The 22,080-nt window shown below is 35.9% G+C and overlaps 1 protein-coding gene across 1 annotated transcript in view; it reads left to right on the forward strand.

Moving 5' to 3' along the window:
• SLC9C1 (solute carrier family 9 member C1) overlaps positions 1-22,080 on the forward strand; it is a 123,804-nt gene that overhangs the window by 42,839 nt on the left and 58,885 nt on the right. Inside the window, exons 8-12 of the mRNA XM_063112496.1 lie at positions 2,224-2,367; positions 3,501-3,675; positions 15,273-15,354; positions 16,523-16,689; positions 18,508-18,633. Of these exons, the coding sequence (XP_062968566.1) occupies positions 2,224-2,367; positions 3,501-3,675; positions 15,273-15,354; positions 16,523-16,689; positions 18,508-18,633 (694 nt within the window). The remainder of the gene's footprint in view (positions 1-2,223; positions 2,368-3,500; positions 3,676-15,272; positions 15,355-16,522; positions 16,690-18,507; positions 18,634-22,080) is intronic.

A 22,080-nucleotide genomic window follows, 5' to 3' on the forward strand; every position in this document is an offset into this window, starting at 1 on the left:
TCTTAATCCTGATATATCTTATAGAAATTTTTAAAATTCTAAAGTTAATATGGAACCACAGTAGATCCTGAAATAGGCAAAGCAATCTTAAGAAAGAAGAGCAAAACTGGAGGCATCCTGATTTCAAAATATATTTTAAAACTACAATAATCAAAAAAGTGTGGTAAAGTACTGTCATAAAAACAGAAACATAGACCAATGGACTAGAATAAAAAGCCCCGAAATAAATCCAAGCATTTCCAATCCACTGATCTTTGAAAAGCATTTACAATCCACTGATTGCCAAAAACACACAATGGAGAAAGGACAGTCTCTTCAACAGATGGTGTTGGCAAAAGTGGATATCTACATTCAGAAGCATAAAATTGAACCCTCATTTCACATCATATGCAAAAATCAGCTCAAAATGGACTAAAGAGCTAAACGTAAGACCTGAAGCTATAAAACTTCTGGAAGAAACATTTTACTTTTGGGGGGTATGAACAAAAAGCACAGGGAGCAAAAGCAAAAAAAGACAAGCGTGATTGAGTCAAACTAAAAAGCTTCTGCACAAAAAAGGAAATAACAAAATGAGAGGGCAGCCCACGAATTGAGAGAAAATATCTGAAAATCATATGTCTGATAAGGGGTTAACATTCAAAATGTAAAAGGAACTCACACCACTAAAGAGAAAAAAACCAGATAGCCCTAGGAAAAACTAGGCTAAGAACCTCAATATATATTTCTCCAAAGATGACATACAAATGACCAACAGGTATATGAAAAGGTGTTCAACGTCACTAATCATCAGAGAAATGTAAGTCAAAACCACAATGAAATATCACCTCACACCTGTTAGAATGGATATTATAAAAAAGTCAAAAGATAGCAAGTATTAGCAAGGAAGTCAAAAGGGAATCCTTGTGCACTATTGATGGGGATGTAAATTGGTACAGCCATTATGGAAAACAGTATGGAGGGTCATCAAAGAATGAAAAATAAAACCATCATATAATGCAGCAATCCCAATTCTGAGTATACATCTAAAGAATATGAAATCAGTGTCTTGAAGCAGTATCTGCACTCCCATGTTCATTGCAGCATTATTCACAATAGCCAAGATATGGAAACAATCTACATGTCTGCGGACAGATGAATGAATAATGAAAATGTGAGAGAGAGATGATAGGTAGGTAGGCAAGTAGATAGAGATAGATATAAAGACAGAGATGCGTGTGTGTATATACACACATAATGTAATATTATTCAGCCTTAAAAAAAGGTAGTCTTATCATTTGCAACAACACGAATGACTCTGGAGGACATTATCCTAAGTCAATTAAGCCAGACACAAAAAGACAAATATTGCATGATCTCACTTACGTGCGGATCTAAAATAGTCAAATTCACAGAAGCACAGAGTAGAATGGTGGTTACTAGGGGTAGATGGTGGGGGTAAATGGGGGACAAAATTTCATTTATGTAAGATAAATTCTGGAGATCTAATGTATAGTATGGTGACTATAGTTAACAGTACTGTATTGTATACTAGGAATTTCTAAGAGGGTAGATATTAAGTGTTCTAACCACACACACACACACACACACATAAAAGTAACTATTGAGGTGATGGATACATTAACTAGCTTTATTGCAGTGATTATTTTATGAAGCATTTTTATATCAAAACATTAAGTTGTGTGCCCTAAATATACACAATTCCTATTTGTCAATTATTCCCCAATAAAGCTAGGGAGAGAAAAAGATGCATTCACCTCTTCTAATAACTAGCTAAATTTTAGGCAAATACTTAATTGGCTTAATTTTATCCCTATGCAAATCAGACTAACATTTTAATATTATCTTTAAAAATAGATGATTTTAACTCTTCCTAATGAAATGACTTTATAATCAGTATTTTCAAGTTATGTAAACCATGATTCCTGAATGTTTGAGTTCCATGGAATAGCATAGCCATGGAACATTTCCTTCAAATGCAATTGAAAAAGAAAGACACTAAATTACACACTGTAATTTAAATTGCTTTAGAATTATTTGTTTACTAACCTTAATGCTCCTTTCTTCCCAGTTAAATTTTAAGCCCCGTGAGTGTTGGTGCCTTATTCATCTTTATTTTCTTCATAATTAATGGCACAATGCCTGACATAGATAAGCCTTGCAATAAATATGTTAGATTAATAAATTATAATTAACTTACATTTAATTTTTTTCTGAAAAATGCAGATTCTGGAATTGTCTATCATTTGTTGCTTTCCTTATGGTGTTTACTTTCACTGGACTTCTAATTCCTGCACATACGTACTTATACGTAACATTTTCTGATATATGTTATTCACTAAATATCTACTTCACACTGATTGTTGTTAGGTAAGAATGCCATTTGAATTTTTTTATTTATAAGAAATTGAATAAGTCTAAAGATTATCTTTCAAATAATAAAAATGTTTTCATATCTTTGATTGAACAATTGACTCAAACTTTCCAAGGAATCATCAGCAAATTTATATTTAGTGTTTTTCTGTCTGTAACTGAATTTCAAAATAATGTAAGAACTTCTTAAAATTTTTGAAAATTAGAAGGAAAAAAATCTTTCATAATCTTAATACCTAGAGGCAACCACTATTAGCATTTGTCAAATTTCCTCCAGTGTTTTTTTTTCCTATGAGGTTTCATGAAGGTAAAATATTATCTTGTGCTTTTGCTCAATATTATATAACAAACAATTACTTATAAATTAAAAGTTATGGTTAGAAATAGCTTTTTCAAAAATCTTAGGGAAGCCCTCTCTGTAAATGTCTTTTTTGCTCAAATAATTTTTGGAGTTCCTTTTTTCAGTGTCAAGAGGCAAGAGTCTGCCAACGTTGCTGAAAAGGAGATGACAGAGAGTAGGAAAAACTGGAGCCATAAGTGGAGTCTCACAATTCTTAATCTCCATCATTCAAATTGCTAAATTCTACATTCATCTAGGAAAATTAGTTCGGTTGTCAACATCAAGTTAGCTAGTGCCAAGTAAATGAAAATTAGTACCAAATTATAAAATAAAATTAGTGTAGAATGTAGGAATGATATGTGACCGAAAGAAATAGAAAAGAATTAACCCATATTGGACAGATTCAGCAAGATTAAAATCAATGAAGAAAAAGAAAGATAAGACATTTCCTTCTTACTTCTTATTAGGTTTGTTTTTATTTTGGGGGGAGGCGGATACAGAATATATCTATAAAACGTCTGTCTTTCTTTCCCCCCCCACCCTCAAGGGTGATGTGGAATTATCGTACTACTCACCTAGCAGAAAGAAACAAGTGAATAATGACATTCTCTTGGCATGTGTCTCTACGGGATAGCTTCTGCCTTCCTTTGGTGCCACGCAAACTATGTGTGAAAGATGGCTTATTTGTTTGAGAGTTAGCAATTCCAAAGGAAATCCATTGGAATAGAGTAGAATGAAAGTGGAAGAAATTTCTATGACAAGAATAACTTTTTCAAAATTGTTCTTTTAGGCTTCTGGTTCTTCTTTTAATGAGCCCTGTCTTGTCTCGAGTTGGTCATCAGTTCAGCTGGCGCTGGGCATTCGTCATGGTCTGGAGTGAAATGAAAGGGACACCTAATATAAACATGGCCCTTCTGCTTGCTTACTCTGACTTTTCTCTTGGAACTGAAAGGGAAAAATCTCAAGTAAAGAAACCTGTATTTTCTTATCTAGATATTTTATAAAACTGTTGCTGTGTACTCAAAATATGTTTTTGGAGTGAGGCAGCTCAACCCCACCTGGACTGCAGGAGTGAGTTAGCTGTGATGGCAAGATTGGAGAGAGGAGGAACCATTTGCAAATTTCCCCTTTCCCGTTTTGGCTTCATGATTCCTCAATCCCTTCACATTCCTAAAAATAGCTTTATTATGAAGATTAAAGAACTAAAACTTATAAATCATTTAAAACAGTACTGGATACAAAGAATGCACTCAATAAATGATTTTATTTTTATTTATTCCTAATGCCCACTCAAGACAAGCAGAAATCCGGTTATGGTTGGCTCTATTGCCTTCTGTAACTTTAGGAGGTCACAGTAATGCTGGGAACCAAAACATTTTAATTGTCAGGTAAAGTTCTCTCCAAGGCAGTGCCCTCAAACTCTGCCTAACAGAACATACTGAGCATGACGCTCCTTGTACTGCACCTCAAGGCGAGACCATTTCAAGGAGCTCTGTAGGAAATTTCCTATGCAGGTATCACATTGCAGCTGACGATTTCATTCTGTTTTCTTTCTTTTTACATAAATTCCAAGTATAAAGGGAAGAGTGGAAGAGAGTAATTAATATGTGCCTAAATAAACAATAGTCAGCACAAACATTAAAAACTAAATCTTCAAACTTTTTTTAAATCCAAAATTATCTAATATTACATGACCTCCCTCTTCTTCTTAATCCGTTTCCACATGCCTGAGTAACCAAAATCAGTGTCATCACCACACATCCTGATCAACGTGTTGGTGAACACTGCACATGGATCTGGGTTCTGCACTTTGTAGCCTAGCTGCTATTTTCGGTGTGGCCATCAGCAAGTTATTCAATTGACATCTATCCCAAATGCCTGTTTCCTCAATCCAAAACAGACTTAATAATAGTACCAATGGTTTGCTGGTAAATGTCCAACGAGTAACATTGCAGTGGGTGTGGAGGGAATCCCTAATTTGTAATATTTGCCAATTTCTGTTGTGTTAATTACCCCCATCAATAGAACGTCAGTTAGCACAGAACTTTCTAAAAATTTAATGGTCAGCTTTTATGAGCCGGTAAAAGTCAGCTCCAGCACCGAGTTATTTTAAGAAAAAATGTACATAAAATGCTTAGCACATTGTTTAGCATATAGTAAATATACAATAAATATGAGGTATGATAATGACTACAATGATGATGATGATGGTGATGATATGCTATGTACTCCCGCTTTGAAATAAAACTTTAGTACATGAAGTCCTTTAGTGAAATGTCCTACTTTAGAAGAAAGTAATACCACTTTCTTAATTTAATCTAGCTAAACCCCACAGCTAATTTATTAATACTTACAGAGAGGCATTACAGTGAAGGGTTAAAAATACTAACTCCAAAGATATAGTGCCTTTTTAATCCTGTCTCTACTATTCACAAGTTATGTGAACTTGGGTAAGTTACAACGCCTCAGTTTCCCATTTGTATAATGGGACAATATTGGTATTTACTTCACAGAATTGCAGTGAGGATTAAATAAGCCTGGAATACTCATATTGTTCTAATGCATGACATATAAGTGTTAGCTCTTATTATTATTAAACTGTTGAATTAATTTAGTGGTCCCAACCTAGAATGAACTTTAGAACACGTCAGAAACTTTCAGAAAAATATCAGTATCTGTGGAATTCTTGCCTTTGCCATGATAAATTATGGTTATCAGACTTACTTTTCATGGTAAACAACCACAAAAATGGTTACAATATATGAAGCAACTGATTTCAGATTATTAGACAAGGGACATTGTATGCTAAATCCTTAAGAAAAAGAAAACACATGAAATGAGTTCACATTCACTCTGGTCTTTCTTCCAAACTGTGGCAGAGAAGTGGAGGCCAAACAGAGGGTAGCAATGTCACTGAGTAGAAAGAATAGAGATCAGAGTTAATGATTACTGATGGATCTTGATGTGGGCAGACTACCATGGAGGGAAGAACGGTGTATAAAGGGAGAAGAAAAATCTGCAAGGGGCTCCCCTTGGATCATTTGTCCAGTACTAATCTCTGTAAGCAGGGAATTGCAGAAAGATTAGCAGAAAAGAGCCATTAGGGAGCTTTCTGCCAAATAAGCATTCTGAAGGCCACACAGTACTGGCAGATACTGGGATTCTGACTAGACACAGTACATAAACCTCACTAAACATCATGTAGGTTAAGTTGTGACCCCAGAAAGACTATGTCTTAGAAATAAGGATTATGCCCTAGAATAAGTTTTACTCTAGACCTACCCTACGAAAGACTAAAATCATGCCTTGGTAAGATAACGTGATCTTCCAGCAAATTAACTGCCTGACACAAAACTCAAAACTCTTCATGGGAAGAAAACATAATTAAGATTCTCAACAATGTAGCATCCATTATGTACAGCCTAAAATCAAACGTTACTATGCATGTGAAGAAGCAGGAAAATGTGACCTATTATTAAGAGAGAAAATTACTCAATTTGAACAGACCCAGAGATGACACAGAAATTGGAACTAGCAGAACTATTAAAAATATATTCAAGAATTTAAAGGAAAAAAATAACTTAAGAAATGAAGACATGCATTATTTCAATGAAGAAATTAAAACTAGAAAAAAAAAAAAGAAAAGTTCTAGAATTGAGAAATATAATTCCTGAAATGGAAAATTTCCTTTATGAGCTTAACAGCAGACTGGACATCGCAGAAGAAAAAGAAAATCAATTCTAAATAAATATGTTCTAATTAAGAGTGGGAAAATATGTGAAGTAAAAACTGATAGAACAAAAGGGAAAAATACTCAAATTATAGTTGAATACTTTAATACCCCTCCCTATAACTTGTTCAACAAATTATAGAACAACTGGACAGAAAATCAGCAAAGATGGAAGAACTGACCAACACCAATATCAATGAACAAGATTTAATTGACATTTATGGAATCATATTAATTGATGCAGAAAAAGCATTTGATGGAGTTTGGATGTATTGTCCCCTCCAAAACTCATGTGGAAATTTGATCCCCAATGTGGCAGTGTTGGAAACTGATTGAGTCATGCGGGTGGATCCCTCATGAATGGATTAATGCTCTCCCTGGGGGAGGGGGGAATAATGAGTGAGTTCTCGCTCTATCAGTTCCCACAAGAGCTGATTGTTTAAAGGACCCTGGCACCTCCTCTCTCTCTCTCTCTTGCTTCCTCTCTTGCCATGTGATCTGCTTGTACCCACTGGCTGCCTGCCACTTTTCCGCCAGGAGTAGAAGCAGCCTGAGGCCCATGCCAGATGCAGCTGTGCCAGAATTGTAAGCCAAATAAACCTCTCTTCTTTATAAATTACCCAGTTACAGGTATTCTGTTATAGCAACACAAAACGGACTAAAACAGCATTTGACAAAATTCAACATCCATTCATGATAAAAGCTATCAAAACATAGATATAGAAGGGAGCTTCCTAATATTGATAAGAACATCTGCAAAAAATCTACAGGCAACATCATAATTAATAATGAAAGACTGCTGCCCCCCTAATATTAGAAACAATGCAAGAACGTCCACTTTCACCACTCTTGTTGAACATCATGATGGAAGTTCTGGCCAGCTCCATATGCAAGAAAGGGAAAAATGCATGTAAATTGAAAAGGAAAAAATAAAACTACCTTTATTTGCAGATGGCGTGATTAGACACATAGAAAATCTCAAGGACCTTCAAAAACAAAAACATCCTAGAACTAATAAGTGAGTTCAACAAGCTCTCAGGATACAAGATAAATATTTAAAAATCAACTGTATTTCCATATACTAGCAACCGATGCATGGAAACCAATGGATACAATACTCAAAAAATATATACTTAGGTATAAACTAACAAAATATGCACAGGGATTGTAGGCTGAAATCTATATAACATTGATTTTTAAAAAAGATAGATAAATAAATGGAGAGATACTCTGTGTTCATGAATTGGAAGGTTTACCATCTTAAATTGATGCAAGGTTTAAAGCAATTTTTATCAAAATTGCAGAAAGGTTTTTTGCAGATTTAGACAAATTTATTTAAAATTTATATGAAAAGGCAAAAACAAAACAAAACAAACAAACAAAAAACTAAAATAGCAAAATCAATTTTTTTTTTTTTTTTGTGACCAGTAAGGGGATCGCAACCCTTGGCGTGGTTTCGCCCAGTGAGCGCACCGGCCATTCCTATATAGGATCTGAACGCCACTGCGCTCCCAAGCGCTGCACTCTCCCGAGTGTGCCACGGGGCCGGCCCAAAATCAATTTTGAAAAGAAGAATAAAGTGGGAAAAATCAGTATAGCTGATTTCAAAATTTATTATTATAGTTACGGTAATGGAGACTGTGATATTGGCAGAGAGAAAGACAGATGATCAATGGAACAGAATAGAGAATCTAAAAGTAGGTCCACACAAATATTCCCAACTGATTTTTGACAGAGATGCAAAAACAATTTAATAGAGAATAGATAGTCCTATCAGAAAATGGTACTGAAGAATTGGGCATTCATTGGAAAAAAAAAATTAAATGATGCTTGACCTAATTCTCACATCTTACACAAAAATTGATACAAAATTGATCATGGAATTAAATACAAGATGTAAAGCTATAATTTTTTTTTAATAAACTTGGGATAAAATCTGTGGAACCTCAAGTCAGACAAACAGTTCTTAGATTTGACACCAAAAATACAATCCATAAAAGAAAGAAATCAATAAATTATACTTCATCAAAATTAAAACCTTTTGCCCTGTGAAAGGTACTATTAAGAATATGAAAAGATAAACTTCGACCTAGGAGATATTTTCAAACCAGACATCTGACAAGCTTTTATATCTAGAATATATAAACAACTCTCAAAACTATGCAGTTAAAGAACAAACAGTCCAATGATCAGAATACATAAAGAGGCATTTCACTGAAGAGTACACATTGATGGCAAATAAGGATGAAAAGATGGTCAACATTATTAGCCAGCGGGGAAATGCAAATTAAGACCATGGTAAGATATCGTCTATCAGAAAGGTTAAAATAAAACATAATGACAACACCAAATGCTAGTGAGGATACGGAAAAACTGGGCCTCTCATATGTTCTTGGTAGAAATACAAAATGGCACAGTCACTCTGGAAAACCATTTGGCATTACTTAAAAAAAGATAAGCTATGCACACAGCTACCATGCAATCTAGTAATTCCTCTCCTAGGAATTTATCCCAGAGAAGTGAAAACTTAAATCTATTCAATCCTGCACATGACTTTTTAAGCAGCTTTATTTATAATAACCCAAAACAGAAACAACTCAAATGTCATTCAACAGGTAAATGTTTAAAAACATTGTTGTACATCTGAACCATGGAATATTACTGAGTAATAAAAAGGACCAAATTATTGAAACAAGCAACCACCTTGATGAATCTCCAGAGAATTACACCTAATGAAAAAGCTAGTCTCAAATATGAGTAAATACTATATGATTTCAATTATATAACATTCTTAATGACAAAATTATAGAAGTGAAGAACAGATTAGAGGTTGCCAGTGGTTAACGAGGGGTGGTGGCAGGAGGGGGAGTGGGGTAGCTATAAAAGGCATGAGAAAACCTTATGGTAATAAAACTGTTCTGTACCTTTACTATGTCAGTGTCAATATCTGGGTTGTCATATTCTACTACCATTTGGGAAGATGTTACCATCAGGGTCAACTGGGTGAATGGCACACAGAATCTCTCTGTGTTTGTTAAAATTATATGTGAATCTACAATTATCCCAAAACAAAAAGGTTAAACTTTAAAAAAATAAAAATGAGAGAAAGGAGACAGAGACAGAGAGACAGAGAAACATAAAGAAAGAGATAAGAAACAAATTTCTAATGTCAATATTGAAAAGGGGAACACAGCCACAAATTATACAGTTATTAAAGGCATAACAAGTGGAAACTATGCACAAGTTTATGCCAAGAAATTCAACACCTTAAATAAAATAAATTCCTGAAAAAAAAAAAAAACTTATTCAAACAAGAATAGACAAGAAGAAACAGAAAACTGAAATAGCTTTATATCTGTTAAAGAAATTGGAATATATAAATTAAAATGTTCTCACAGAGAAAGCTGGAAGCCCAGATAGCTTGACTGGTGAATTCTACCAAACATTTAAGGAATAAATAATATCAGTGCTACACAAATTATTCCACAAAATAGAAAAAGATGGAACACTTCCTTATTCATTTTATGTGGCCAGTTCTTTATACCAAACAACAACAAAGACATTACAAGAAAAATAAACTACTGGTAAAACATGATATAAAAATCATTAAAAGATATTTATCCAGCTCCAGTCAGGATGGCAGAATAGACAGTCCCCAGTGTCACTCTCTCCCACAAATCAACCAATTTACAACTATAAAAATGTAACAACAGCCAAGCTGGGGCCACTGGAGCTCAAGGGAAGAGGAGAGATCTACTGAGTTCATGAAGCGGGGAGAAACCATGCTCAGAGCATTTTGGGCCACAGCCACTTTAAGGCTGAATCTGCTGAGCACATGGAGCAGGAGCCACCAGAAGCCACAGCTGTGCCCTTTGGATGGAGTTGCTTGGAGGTGGCAGGGGAGAAGAGGGCCTTGGTGGCCCCCAGGACAGCAAGACCACTAATAGGGTTCCTGTGGACTCACACAGGAGTGGGGAGCCAAAACAGCTGAAAAAGGGGAGCCATTCAGAGGCCAGTGAGTCATCACAAGGGACTGGCGTGGGGCCCATCCCATGGGAAGTCTTTAGAGCACAGGCAGTGGGGGAGATGGGCCCACTGGGAGAACACTGGGACAGAGCAAGGACAGCCAATCTGTCCCCCAATCAGCACAGGACCACGAAGAGAAGACTGGTCAGGAATGCAGAATTGCATGGGGTGCAGTTTGATGAAAAAACTCAGGCCCAGATCAGAGTTTCTAAACAACCCAGGTGCACCCAGTCTCTGGAGAGCTAGAAGTACCTATAAGGTCAACCATTAAACCCTGAGCTGCACAAACAGTCTTCCCAAGGGAAACAGCAGCAAAGCAGCAATTTAGCTCAACAACACAGCTCAAGTACTGGTTCCCACAGGAATTTCCCCCATTTTAGAAGTAAGCAAAGGATAAAAAATTGGTTCCAGCCCAGGCACACTGTGCCAGCACCTCAGCGCCTGCCCAGGGACCTGAGGCATGGATCCTGGACTGGACTTCTCCCACAACCAGGTACACCACCAGCACCAAGGAGCATGCCAAAAACATCACCTCCATGTGGGTGGCCCACCCCAGCCACCACAATAACCAAGGCTGCTGTGAAAGTGGCTAGATGTCACAACCACCACGCATATGGTCCACCAGCTACTGGAGTGCATCGACAAAAGGAGAGCCACCAGCAGAGACAAAGAAAAGAATAGGATGTCTCTCTCCGCAAAGCCCATTCCAGAGTGACATAAGAAGCATCTGCTCTACGATAATATTGGGGGACCTGATCACACCTCTCAGCACTGGACAGATCATCTAGGCAACAAATCAACAGAGTAAACATTACTGTTACAGAAGGAGAGAAGAAATCTAGGGTAATCAGAGGGGGCAGAGGGAGGGAGAGGGGGATGGGGTGAAATTGGACAAGGGACATAAAGAATAAGTATGATTTGTAACAGTATATATGCTAGTAAGATTGATTTGATCAAAATATCTCAATGTTGAACCCCCAAAATATGTATAATCACTTTTGATTCAATAAAATTATTTTTAAAAAATTTATTCAATAAAATCTAAATATATATATTTATGTACATGTGATAATACATTATGATCAAGTGGGCTTCTTTTCAAATATGTACTGTTAGTTTAACCTTCAAAAAAATAATCAATATATTTCACTACATTACCAAATAAAGGAGAAAACCCATATGATTATTTCAACACATGCAAAGCATTTGACAAAATTTAACCATTTATGAATAAAAATGAAAAACTTTCCATGAAATAAAATTTGAAGAAAACTACCTTAATCTTAGAGAACATTTATTCGGGTTAAAAAAACAAACAAACAAACAAAAAGGAAGCTTAAGTGACACTTAATGGTAAAATACTGAATGCTTTCCCCCTAAGTTTGTGAAAAAGGCAAATATGTCTGCTCTCTACACTTCTGTGTAACACTGTACTCAATGTCTTATCCAGGGCGATAGGGAGTGAAAGGCATACGGTATGTACCAAATAACCACTAGAACTAACAGTGAATTTAGCAAGATCACAAGATGCATGTTAGTATACAAAACTAAATTGTATTTCTATATACTAACAGTAAACAATTTGAAAATGAAATAATAAATGACACAACAACATCAAAAATATGACCCAGAAATGAAAGTAAGAAAATACGTATGTATTGGTTATCTATGCCTGTGTAACAAATTGTCCCCAAACTTAGGGGCTTTAAACAAGAAACATTTATTATCTCAGTTTTTATGGGTCAGGAATATGGATACAGATTAACTGGGTGCCTCTGGTTCAATTTCTCTCATAAACTTTTTTTTTTTAGCATGCATGATGTCTTTATTTTAATGATTTACGTACTTCGTTAAAGTGAGTGCACAGCCCTCCTCTTTACTTCTGCTCTTACAGAACCTGTGTGGATGGAACGTGACCAGACTGACAATCACGTTCCCACCCGACTCTACCTGCCTCATGCTACACTCTCACTAGCCATTAACGTCTCTCTCCTGCTGTGCCTGCAGCCTTCATTCTCGCAGGTGCTTCTTCCATCTTTCTCTCTTTAATTAGCAACCACTCACACTCTGCTCCTCACATTTCTAATAACCTCACTTCTGTACTTGCTCACATTATGTTCTGGGTTTTTTATACTTTTATTTTTATTTTAAATTTTTATTTATTATTAGCATATTCATTCTTACAAAATGTGATATTTCTTTATGCCCTTTGCCCAACTTATCACTTCCCAAACCTCCTCCCTACCTATCCCCCATCTGTAGCGTACACAGGTTTGCTCTCTCCTTCTGAAAGTTCAACTTATTGCTGTGGTCTTTTCTTTCTTTCCTTCATTCCTTCCTTCTTCCCTCCTTCCCTTCCCTGCCTCCCCCTCTTCCTTCCTTCTTAACAGGCAGTTATAAGCATAAATTGGGGGTGCAGCCATCAAAAGGCTCAACTGAGGCTGGAGAATCTGCTTCCAAACTCACTTGGTTCTTTTCAGGCAGTTGGACTAAGGGCCTCAGTTTTTTGCTGGCTCTTGGCCAAAAGCCTCCCTCAGTTCCCTATCACTTGGGTCTCTTCATACACCATTTCACGATATGGTAGCTGGCTTCTCTCAGAACGAGCAAGCAAGAGATCTAGAAAGAGCAAGCCTACAAGGTGGAAGCCACAGTCTTTCTAAAACCTAATTTTGGAAGTGAAGTCCCATTACTTCTGCATATTCTATTTATTCGAAGTGAGTAAATAAGTCCAGTCCACACTCAAATAGACTAAATATCAAGAGATGGATACCTTTGGGAGCCAACTTACAGGCTTCTTTCCATAATGTGCAAAACTTGTGCACTGAAAACTACAAGACATTATTGAGAGAAATTTTAAAAGACCCAAATAAATGAAGATATACACCATGTTCATAAATTGGAAGACTCAAGATCATCAAGACATGCCTATATTCAAAACAATTTCAATCCCAGCAGATAGGTTTTAGGAATAGATAAGCTAAATCTAAAACTTATATAGAAATACAAGAGACTCAGAATAACCATAACAATTTTGAAAAAAAAGAACAAAGTTTGAGGACTTACAATACCCGATATCAGGACTTACAATAAAGATACAGTAACTAAGTTGGTAGAATATTGGCATAAGAATAGAAAAATAGATACGTGGAATATAATAGAGACCAAAAAAGACTCACATTTATATGGTGAATTGATTTTTGACAAAGATGCCAAAGCAGTTTAATGGAGGAAAGGATAATCCTTCTGACAAATGGTGCCGAACAACTGGAGATTACTTTAGAAAAAAGAAAGTGAACTTCCATTTTTATCTTACATCGTACATTAAACTGATTTGAGATGGATCATAGACTTACATATAAAACCAAATCTCTAAAACTCCTGGAAGAAAACGTAAGAGAATACCTTTGTGGCCTTGGGATAGACAGAGGTTTCCTGGGATATAAAAACAATAACTGGACTTCATCAACATTAAAAACTTTTATTTATCAAAATGTAGCTTTATGGAAATGACTAGGTAAGCCACAGACTGGGTGAAAATATTCACATTATATGTATCTGACAATGCACTTCTATCTGAATAGTTTTTAATTTACACAATTTTATAATAAGAGGAAAACAACCCAATTTTTTAAATGGCCAAAAGGGTTACACAGGCATCTCAAAAAGAAAGTTGTAAACTAATAAGCATGTTAAAAATAGTTGGTATCATTACTGCAGGGAAATGCAAATTAAAACCTCAGTGAGATACATAATACATAAGTCAATTGATATGAAGGCTTTAGAATTGGCAGTCCTTATTTATAGAAATAGAAGTTAGAATAGTAGTTGCCTTTCATGGGGTGGGAGATTGATTGGGAAGGAGTACTAAATACATTTTGGAAGATATGGCAATATTCTGCATCTTTATAGGACTGAGGGTTACATGGGTTGTATGCACTATCATAAATCATCAAATGATTCATAAGAACATTTCAATGAATGTAGGTTATACCTCAGATTTTCTAATTACCAATGCTTGGGTTGCACCCTTAAAGAATTAAATCTTATTCAGTGCGGGCAACCTGGGCACCAAATGATTCTAATGTACAGGATTGAAAGTCTCCAGTGCGGTTTTATGCTCTGTCCCTGACCTCCATCTGTGGCCATAGAACAGAGGACCGGCTAGGGGTTTAATGGAAGTTCTGGAAGTTAGGATTCCATATATCACCAGAAGTGTGTAGTCTCTGATTAAAAAGTGTTAATAGACAAGTGTCTATGGAGACTGACTTGGAGTATAAAGTGGAGAAAGAAATCAAGTGGCACCAAAGACACTCCTGACAATGAAAATGTGCCAGAGAGGCAAAGTTAGGAGGCAGATAAAACATAGAAAGGCCTCTGAGTATTTTTCTTTCCCAAATGTGGAGAATTATTTAACATAGATTACTGGCGATGTTGAGCACAGAATTGTGTGGCTATGCCCAGGCAGGTATGCGTAGTGGATAAGGGTTGATACAGAAAGTATAGGTGTATTCTCAGGAATCAAGAAATGCAGCAATGGAACTTAAGAACAAATATTCTTTCCCAATGTCTCTATGACTATATGTTTACTTGTCAAACCATATGTCCTAAATTGGGTTTGGTTCCAAAACATAGACAAAGTACACTCAGGAACGTAGAGAAGAGAGAGAATCCCTGAACATCTGAATTCCTCTCCTGCCATGAGCATCTATTACCATAGTGCAACCTAGCTTAATTTACACTGGTAAATATAGAATATATTATATGAAATTGTCATAAATACTTACTTTGTTTTTTTTTCAATTCTAGATATTGTTTCATGGAGTATTAGTATGCTTAATTACCCTGACTGTCAATAGATTTATTTTACCAATGGCAGTTACTAAACTAGGTGAGCCCTACTAATTACTATTCTGGGTAAAGAGAAAAATATTCTAAATATGCTAAAGAAGTGCTAATAATAAAGAAAAATTCATATAAATACAAAGCAATGGTGTCTAATTGAAAAAGAAATGGAATATGTTAATGGTTTAGACCAATAAGCTTATTTATTTAAAAAGATTACTTATTTACATGAGCCCAGTGTAACTAAAATAATACTACAAGTTTATCCAATTATTTAACAAAATTTTACTAAGAGCCTTACATTGAAGTAAGGAGAAACAAATAGCAAACAAATCAGATAAGGTAAAATCAGAGAGTCGTACATGCATCAAAGTAAACAAACTACATATGAAATAAAATAGAGAATACAATGGTGCTAAATTCCTGAGGAAGCTATAAACTGGGCATGTTCAAGGACAGAAGGAAGGTGTGAGGAGCTGGAACTTTAGAGAGTAATGCAAATAATTCATTATATGTGCTTAACTGGCTCATGGGATCATGGAAACTAAGTCCCAAAATCTCCAGTCCAGAGGCAAGTCCAAAGGCAGGAGAAGACCAATGTCCCAGCTCAAAGACCATCAGGCAGAGAGAGTGAATTCCCTCTTGCTCAGCCTTTTATTCTATTCAGGTCATTAATAGATTGGATGAGGCCCACCGACATTGGGGAGGACAGTCTGGTTTACTCAGTCTACCAATTTAAATGTTAATCTCATCCGGAAACACCCTCACAGACACACCTAAAATAAAGGTCAGCCAAATATCTGGCCACCCTGTGGCCCAGTCAAGTTGACACATAAAATTAACCATCACACTTCTGTTCCTCTGTTTCCTCATCTATCAAACTGGGAAAAAGACTCACCACAAATGGTGGTCGAGATAACCAAAAGACTCAATAAATGCAAAATGCTGAAACATGTTTTCCTAGCATATAGTAAGCATGCAATAAATATTAGATACTACCATTATTATAATCATATACCTCAGCTTTTGTGAAGAGTATGAAAGTAGAAAAATTTGAAATTGTTAAAATTCCCATCATTAAACAATTTATGTTGAATCTTTATTTAGTGTTTTTAAAAATGCTTAGTGACAATAAGAACAAAAGGAAGCTCTACAAATGCATATCAAAATGGTGCTGTTTCTACTATTTTAAAAATGTGCTCTTTGTATCAAAGGTCTTCGTGATGTCACATCAACAAAATATAAATCAGTTTATTATACATTTCAACACTTTCAAGAGCTAACCAAATCTACAGCTTCCGCACTCAAATTTGACAAAGATCTTGCTAATGCTGACTGGAGCATGGTTGAGAAAGCAATTATACTCCAAAACCCATATGCTGTAAGCAAGTAATATCTTTTGTTTATTCCTTCAAAGTAGATATTGTGCTTAAGTATAAATATTAATTCACAATTTTTAGTATTTGTAATTGACAGAGAAGTTGTATTGATAACTCCTTATTTACTATAACAGTAAGGAGGGGATCTTAAGGTATTTTGTGATCACCATAGGGGAAATTATGTCACGACAGCTTTGGGTATATAGAAAATATATGTCATAAACTCAAAAGCAGGGAGCAGTGTACTGGAGCTGCCTTTAAAAGATATCATTAAAAAAAAAAGAGAGTGAGCCTTAGAAAATGGCTAGTTTTTCATTAGATTGAGGGTAGGTAGGGGCGTTTGTTCATTCAAATATTCAGCATTTTTTTAGGCTATTATATATCCTAACACTTGCTAGACCCTAATTTATGGTTAACATTTTTTTTAATGTAAAATATAATTCAAAGCCGGTATCATAAGTTTAGCTGTGGGCGAGATGTCACCTCTTGCTTCTGAGATATGTTTTAGAATCTCTGTGGTCAGACTTACTCATTTATGAGTTCTCAGCACACCGATCAGTCACGGTTTCCATAAGGAGAAATAGTAAAAGTTGTTATGGGATCTTCTCAAAGCTGCTGCTGTTTTTCCATGTCCTACATCACGTCCAGTTTTCATTGCAATATTTTTCTGCATCACACAATATGAGGGAACAACTCCTAGGAGTGCAGAAGCAAGGTAATTTAGTCTCTATGAAATGGAATTCCCCCCAATCCATTTCACATCCATTAACCAGTGCTTGAAGCTCCAGATGGATACTCAGAACCAAGCCCTGTGCCTGTAGAAATGCTGCCAGGATTTCTGTATGGGAAAAGTACCAAGGTTTCTCTAATAGTTCCCAATGTCTGGGTGTAGCCTTTTGCTGACCTATCTGCATCAGAATCATTTGGAAAACTTATAAAGAATACTGATTGAATTCCCAGCACCTACTCTGGAGATTCTGATGTGGGTGGACTGAGCATGATTCCAGAAATGTGTGTTTTTAATCCACTACCTAGCCGATTGTAATGCGGAGTCGTTGGGGCCACTATTATGGTACTTGATCTGTTTCAGAAGACAGATGATCAATGGCCACATTCTTCTCTTTACAAGGCAGACATGAGAGATATTCTCGTGTTACAGATAGAGCACTGGCCTTGGACTCAGAAAATCTGAGTTTATATCCTAGCTTCGTCACTTAATAAATAGCTTTGTGATCTTGAGGAAATCACTTATTTTCTCTCAGCTTCAGTTTTTCTCATCTGTAAATTATCCATATTCACAACTCCCTAACAGATGTTCACATTCTATTCTACCTTAAGTAATTAGTTTAAAGCAGAGATTGTCTAACTTTCACTGCAGCAGAATCATCAAACAGGTTTGTGAAAACACAAATTGCTGCCCACACCTCCCAACTCTGATTCCAAGTGGGGTCTGAGAATGTACATGTCTGTCAATTTCCAAATGACGCTGATGCTGCTGGGGAACCACACTTTGAGAACTACTGGTTTAAAGTGTGATCATAAATGTGGTAGATTTTATTAGCTGTTAATAATGCCATATAAAAGTAAAAGTATAATATAATTTCTTCCCCCCCAAAACTGGCCATTATTTTATCTTCTACATAACTGAACAAAGATGAGGACATTTGAGCAAATGATGAGGATCTGAACACTTTTTCTGTATCTATCAGATTATCTATTATTTTTCAAACCAAATTAGTATGAAAATTGCTTAAGTTTTATGCTAAACAATATGTTAATATTCATGTATTAGTTTTGTTTTTTATTTGTATTTTACTTAGTTGAACCAAGAAGAAACAACAGAACATCAGAAAGTACGATGTCCAGACTGTAACAAGGAAATAGATGAGACCCTTAACATTGAAGCAATGGAGTTGTCCAACAGACGTCTCATGTCAGCACAAATAGTTAGTACTGTATTGTACTCTTTTGAAATTGTTTTGGGCCTAAAATTATACTGAAAACTTTCTCCCATGCTAATGAATCTTATTACATTCACCTGCATAACTTAATAGATTTTTTTTTTTACAAAGGCAAAGGGAAGTTTGATATTGTGTTAGGAATCTGCTTGACTGCAAAAGAAAGGAAGGAAAGGAAAGGAAAGGAAAAAAAGGAAAGAAGGAAAGAAGGAAGGAAAAAAACAAACAAGAAATCCACTTATATTAGGTTAAGTAAAAGGTGTTTTATTATGAAGTATTGGAAATTTCACAGATCCCAATGGCAGGAATTACAACTGTACTCAGCCTTCAGATGTGTTAGGCAATCAGTTCCATGACACTGCCCATCTCTGGGTCCAAGCCAGTTTTTTATGGAAGGATACCACCAAATACTCTAACAACTTCTGGTAGTGAGTATCGTGCTTTCATTCAAATCTTGGGTATAAATTAGAGCAGCATATATAGGACTCTGTGGGAAATTGCTAACATAGCCTAGTTTTTGTCTGTCCAGGTCAGGATCTTGACTATTTTCCGTGACTCACCCTCTCAAATGTTCATGCTAGGCCGTCCTCTTTGCATATGGAGCTGTCGTGCATTTCTCAGCTATTCCAGCCATACAGGATTCCCAGCACTTTTAATTGTTCAGCTTAACTTGGGAAATAGGAGATCTGTAGGGTATAATTTTTCTCTCTTCAGCAATAGTCCTAGCAAACAAGTGGAGTCTCAAAGGAAGCTTTTTCAAGGAGCTAAATAACTTCTTTAGGCAATTGAGGCAGTGTCATGAAGGATGAACTTACGCGTACATGGTGCTTTGTTCCACTAGCAGATTTCCCACTTGTCCTACCAAATTAGGTATTTCCACCTGCAGGGCAATAATTTCCTCCCACGAAGCTAAATTAACACAGTGGAGAATATTCCTTCTTGCTCTACCATCTCTTCTAAATCTGATGCTCCGGGGGCCAAGAATCTGTGAAGTAAACGAACAGAAGCCAGTCATCAGTTTCCCTTGGGAACCCCCATGAGCAGTTTCTGAAGTGAAGGCCAAGGAGCCGCCTGTCTGAATGTGCCCAGCCAGCAGGAATGATAACAACAACAACAAAAAAAAGTCAGTCAAAAGGAAACAATGGAACAGGATAGACAAACATCAGTAGAGTAGGGACAGTCTGGGTTAACTGTGGCTAAGTTTGAACAGCCAAATGTGGCTTCTTTAAGTTGCAACAATTGCTCCCTCGGATTAGGAAAGCAGAAAGGTGGACTGTGCAAAAATTAGTCTCTGTCAAAAATGTAATAGAATAACCAAAAGTACACGCAACCTGCTATATAATTTAGGAGATATAAATTGCATTTCCATTTTTTTCTGCAAAAGTCCCATAAAACATTATCAGTGAGAGAGAAAATGAAAACAAGAGAGAATATGGAACAATACTGTGGAAATATCAACTACCAGAACATTGACATAATCTATGTCTATCTAAATATTCTATTTATGCTAAATATTACCCTAATTAGTGTGTAAAATAGACTATTTTCAGACTATCTCTCAAAATGTTCATGCTTAGTCTTCCCCATTGCATATGGAGCTACCATCCACTTTTCAATAAAATCATGCTATTTTCAGCCCAGCTCCTGAAAGCTCGCACCTCAGAGTTCATATTTTTTCACCTTAGACTTGATTAGCTTCACTATGTGTTTTCCCTTTGATGCCTTTGCCCTGCTACTCAGATTTACGTAGACATACATTTTGATCTTTCTCGTTGTTCACTTGACTTCTCCAAATAGTTCTGCTTCTCCATCTAAGTAATGTACTTGCTAGGTTTTGTAATAACCCTTCTAGCTGGACTTGTGATCCAAGGTTCTCCCACTGCCCCCACCACAATCCTATCCCCCACCCCATACCTAGTACCACACATACTTCGTGCATGTACACACACACACACACACACACACACACACACACACACACACACACACACAGGCACACACACTATTTTCCCAACCTTAGAAAAAAACAACAAAACTACATGGTATGTCTTTTTGCTTGCTGATCTGTTTGTACATTGTGTTATTGAATTTTTCTTTTTAACAGAGTTCATCTCTCTCCTGGGCAATCTAGTAAACCTAGGTCATATTTGAGATTAAAGACTGTGATTTATTAATCTGCATATCTTCAGTGAATAGCACAATGTGCAGTACATAGTAGGTGCTCAATTATTGTTTGCTCAACTAATTAATCTGAGCCTCTTTGGACTATTTAGTGTTTATTGTAAGTACTAATAGTTGGTCTATTTTGGCATCTCAGTTTTTCTCTTCTTTAACATCTCTCTTGCTACTAAAGTTTCCTTTCCTTTTCTTTCCTCTCTTTTCCTTTCCTTTCCTTTCTTCTTTCTTTTTCCTTTGTTGGTCTGCTTTTCTTTCTTCCTTTCCTTCTTTTGTATTGAGAATAAATATTAACCTTTCTGTCTGTCTGTTAAGCCAACTTTTTTTTTTTTTTAAAGATGACCGGTAAGGGGATCTTAACCCTTGGCTTGGTGTTGTCAGCACCGCGCTCAGCCAGTGAGCCAACCGGCCATCCCTATATGGGATCTGAACCTTGGGCCTTGGTGTTAACAGCACCACACTCTCCCAAGTGAGCCACGGGCCAGCCTGTGTTAAGCCAACTTTTAAAGTGTATCTAATTTTATCTTATATTATAAACATCAGTAATTCTCTATATATCTATAACTTTCTAATTTAAAATGCCAGCTACAGACTCACTTTTACATTAGACACATTTTTACATTTCCCTTCTCTTAATCTTCCTATAATTTCATTTTGAAAGAAAATATAGTTTACTAGGCCCTTTTGGCTGAGAAAACAAAAATGAATTTAGTTTAATGTTCTGAAATACCTTTATGTTCCTGTTTTAATTTTAACATTCATATTTTATATTTAAGTTTTGTTCTAACAATTATGCTTATTACCTATTCTTATAAATAACAAACTTTTTAAAGATTGCTTTCTTAAATATTTCATTCTTCAACAGGCTGATAATATTTTGCAATTTTCACTGATTATTTTCAACAACATTTCCAATAGAGAAATATCTTTGAAATCCATCCTCTAATGGTTTGGCTATTTTCTAGAAAAATTTTCTAGCCTAATTTTCTAGAAAAAGTGATTGATTAGTAAATGCATAAAGATGTTTCAGACCTAAAAATATGACAGTTGCATCCGATTAGTGACACATTCATATGAAGACAATGGAGTGATATTTATGAAATTTATAAATTAATATTTATGAAATTATACGCAACCTCCTTTCTTGCTCGGATGCTCGTAGAATTATTTTTATTTTCTTGTAGCTTAAAAATTTTATGAGGCCATGTCTTTGAGTCACTTCCAGAGTTTTAATTTATTTCAGGAATATAGTATTCAAGA

Source organism: Cynocephalus volans, chromosome 1 (assembly GCF_027409185.1).
Source record: "Cynocephalus volans isolate mCynVol1 chromosome 1, mCynVol1.pri, whole genome shotgun sequence".
NCBI classification, from domain to species: Eukaryota; Metazoa; Chordata; class Mammalia; order Dermoptera; family Cynocephalidae; genus Cynocephalus; species Cynocephalus volans.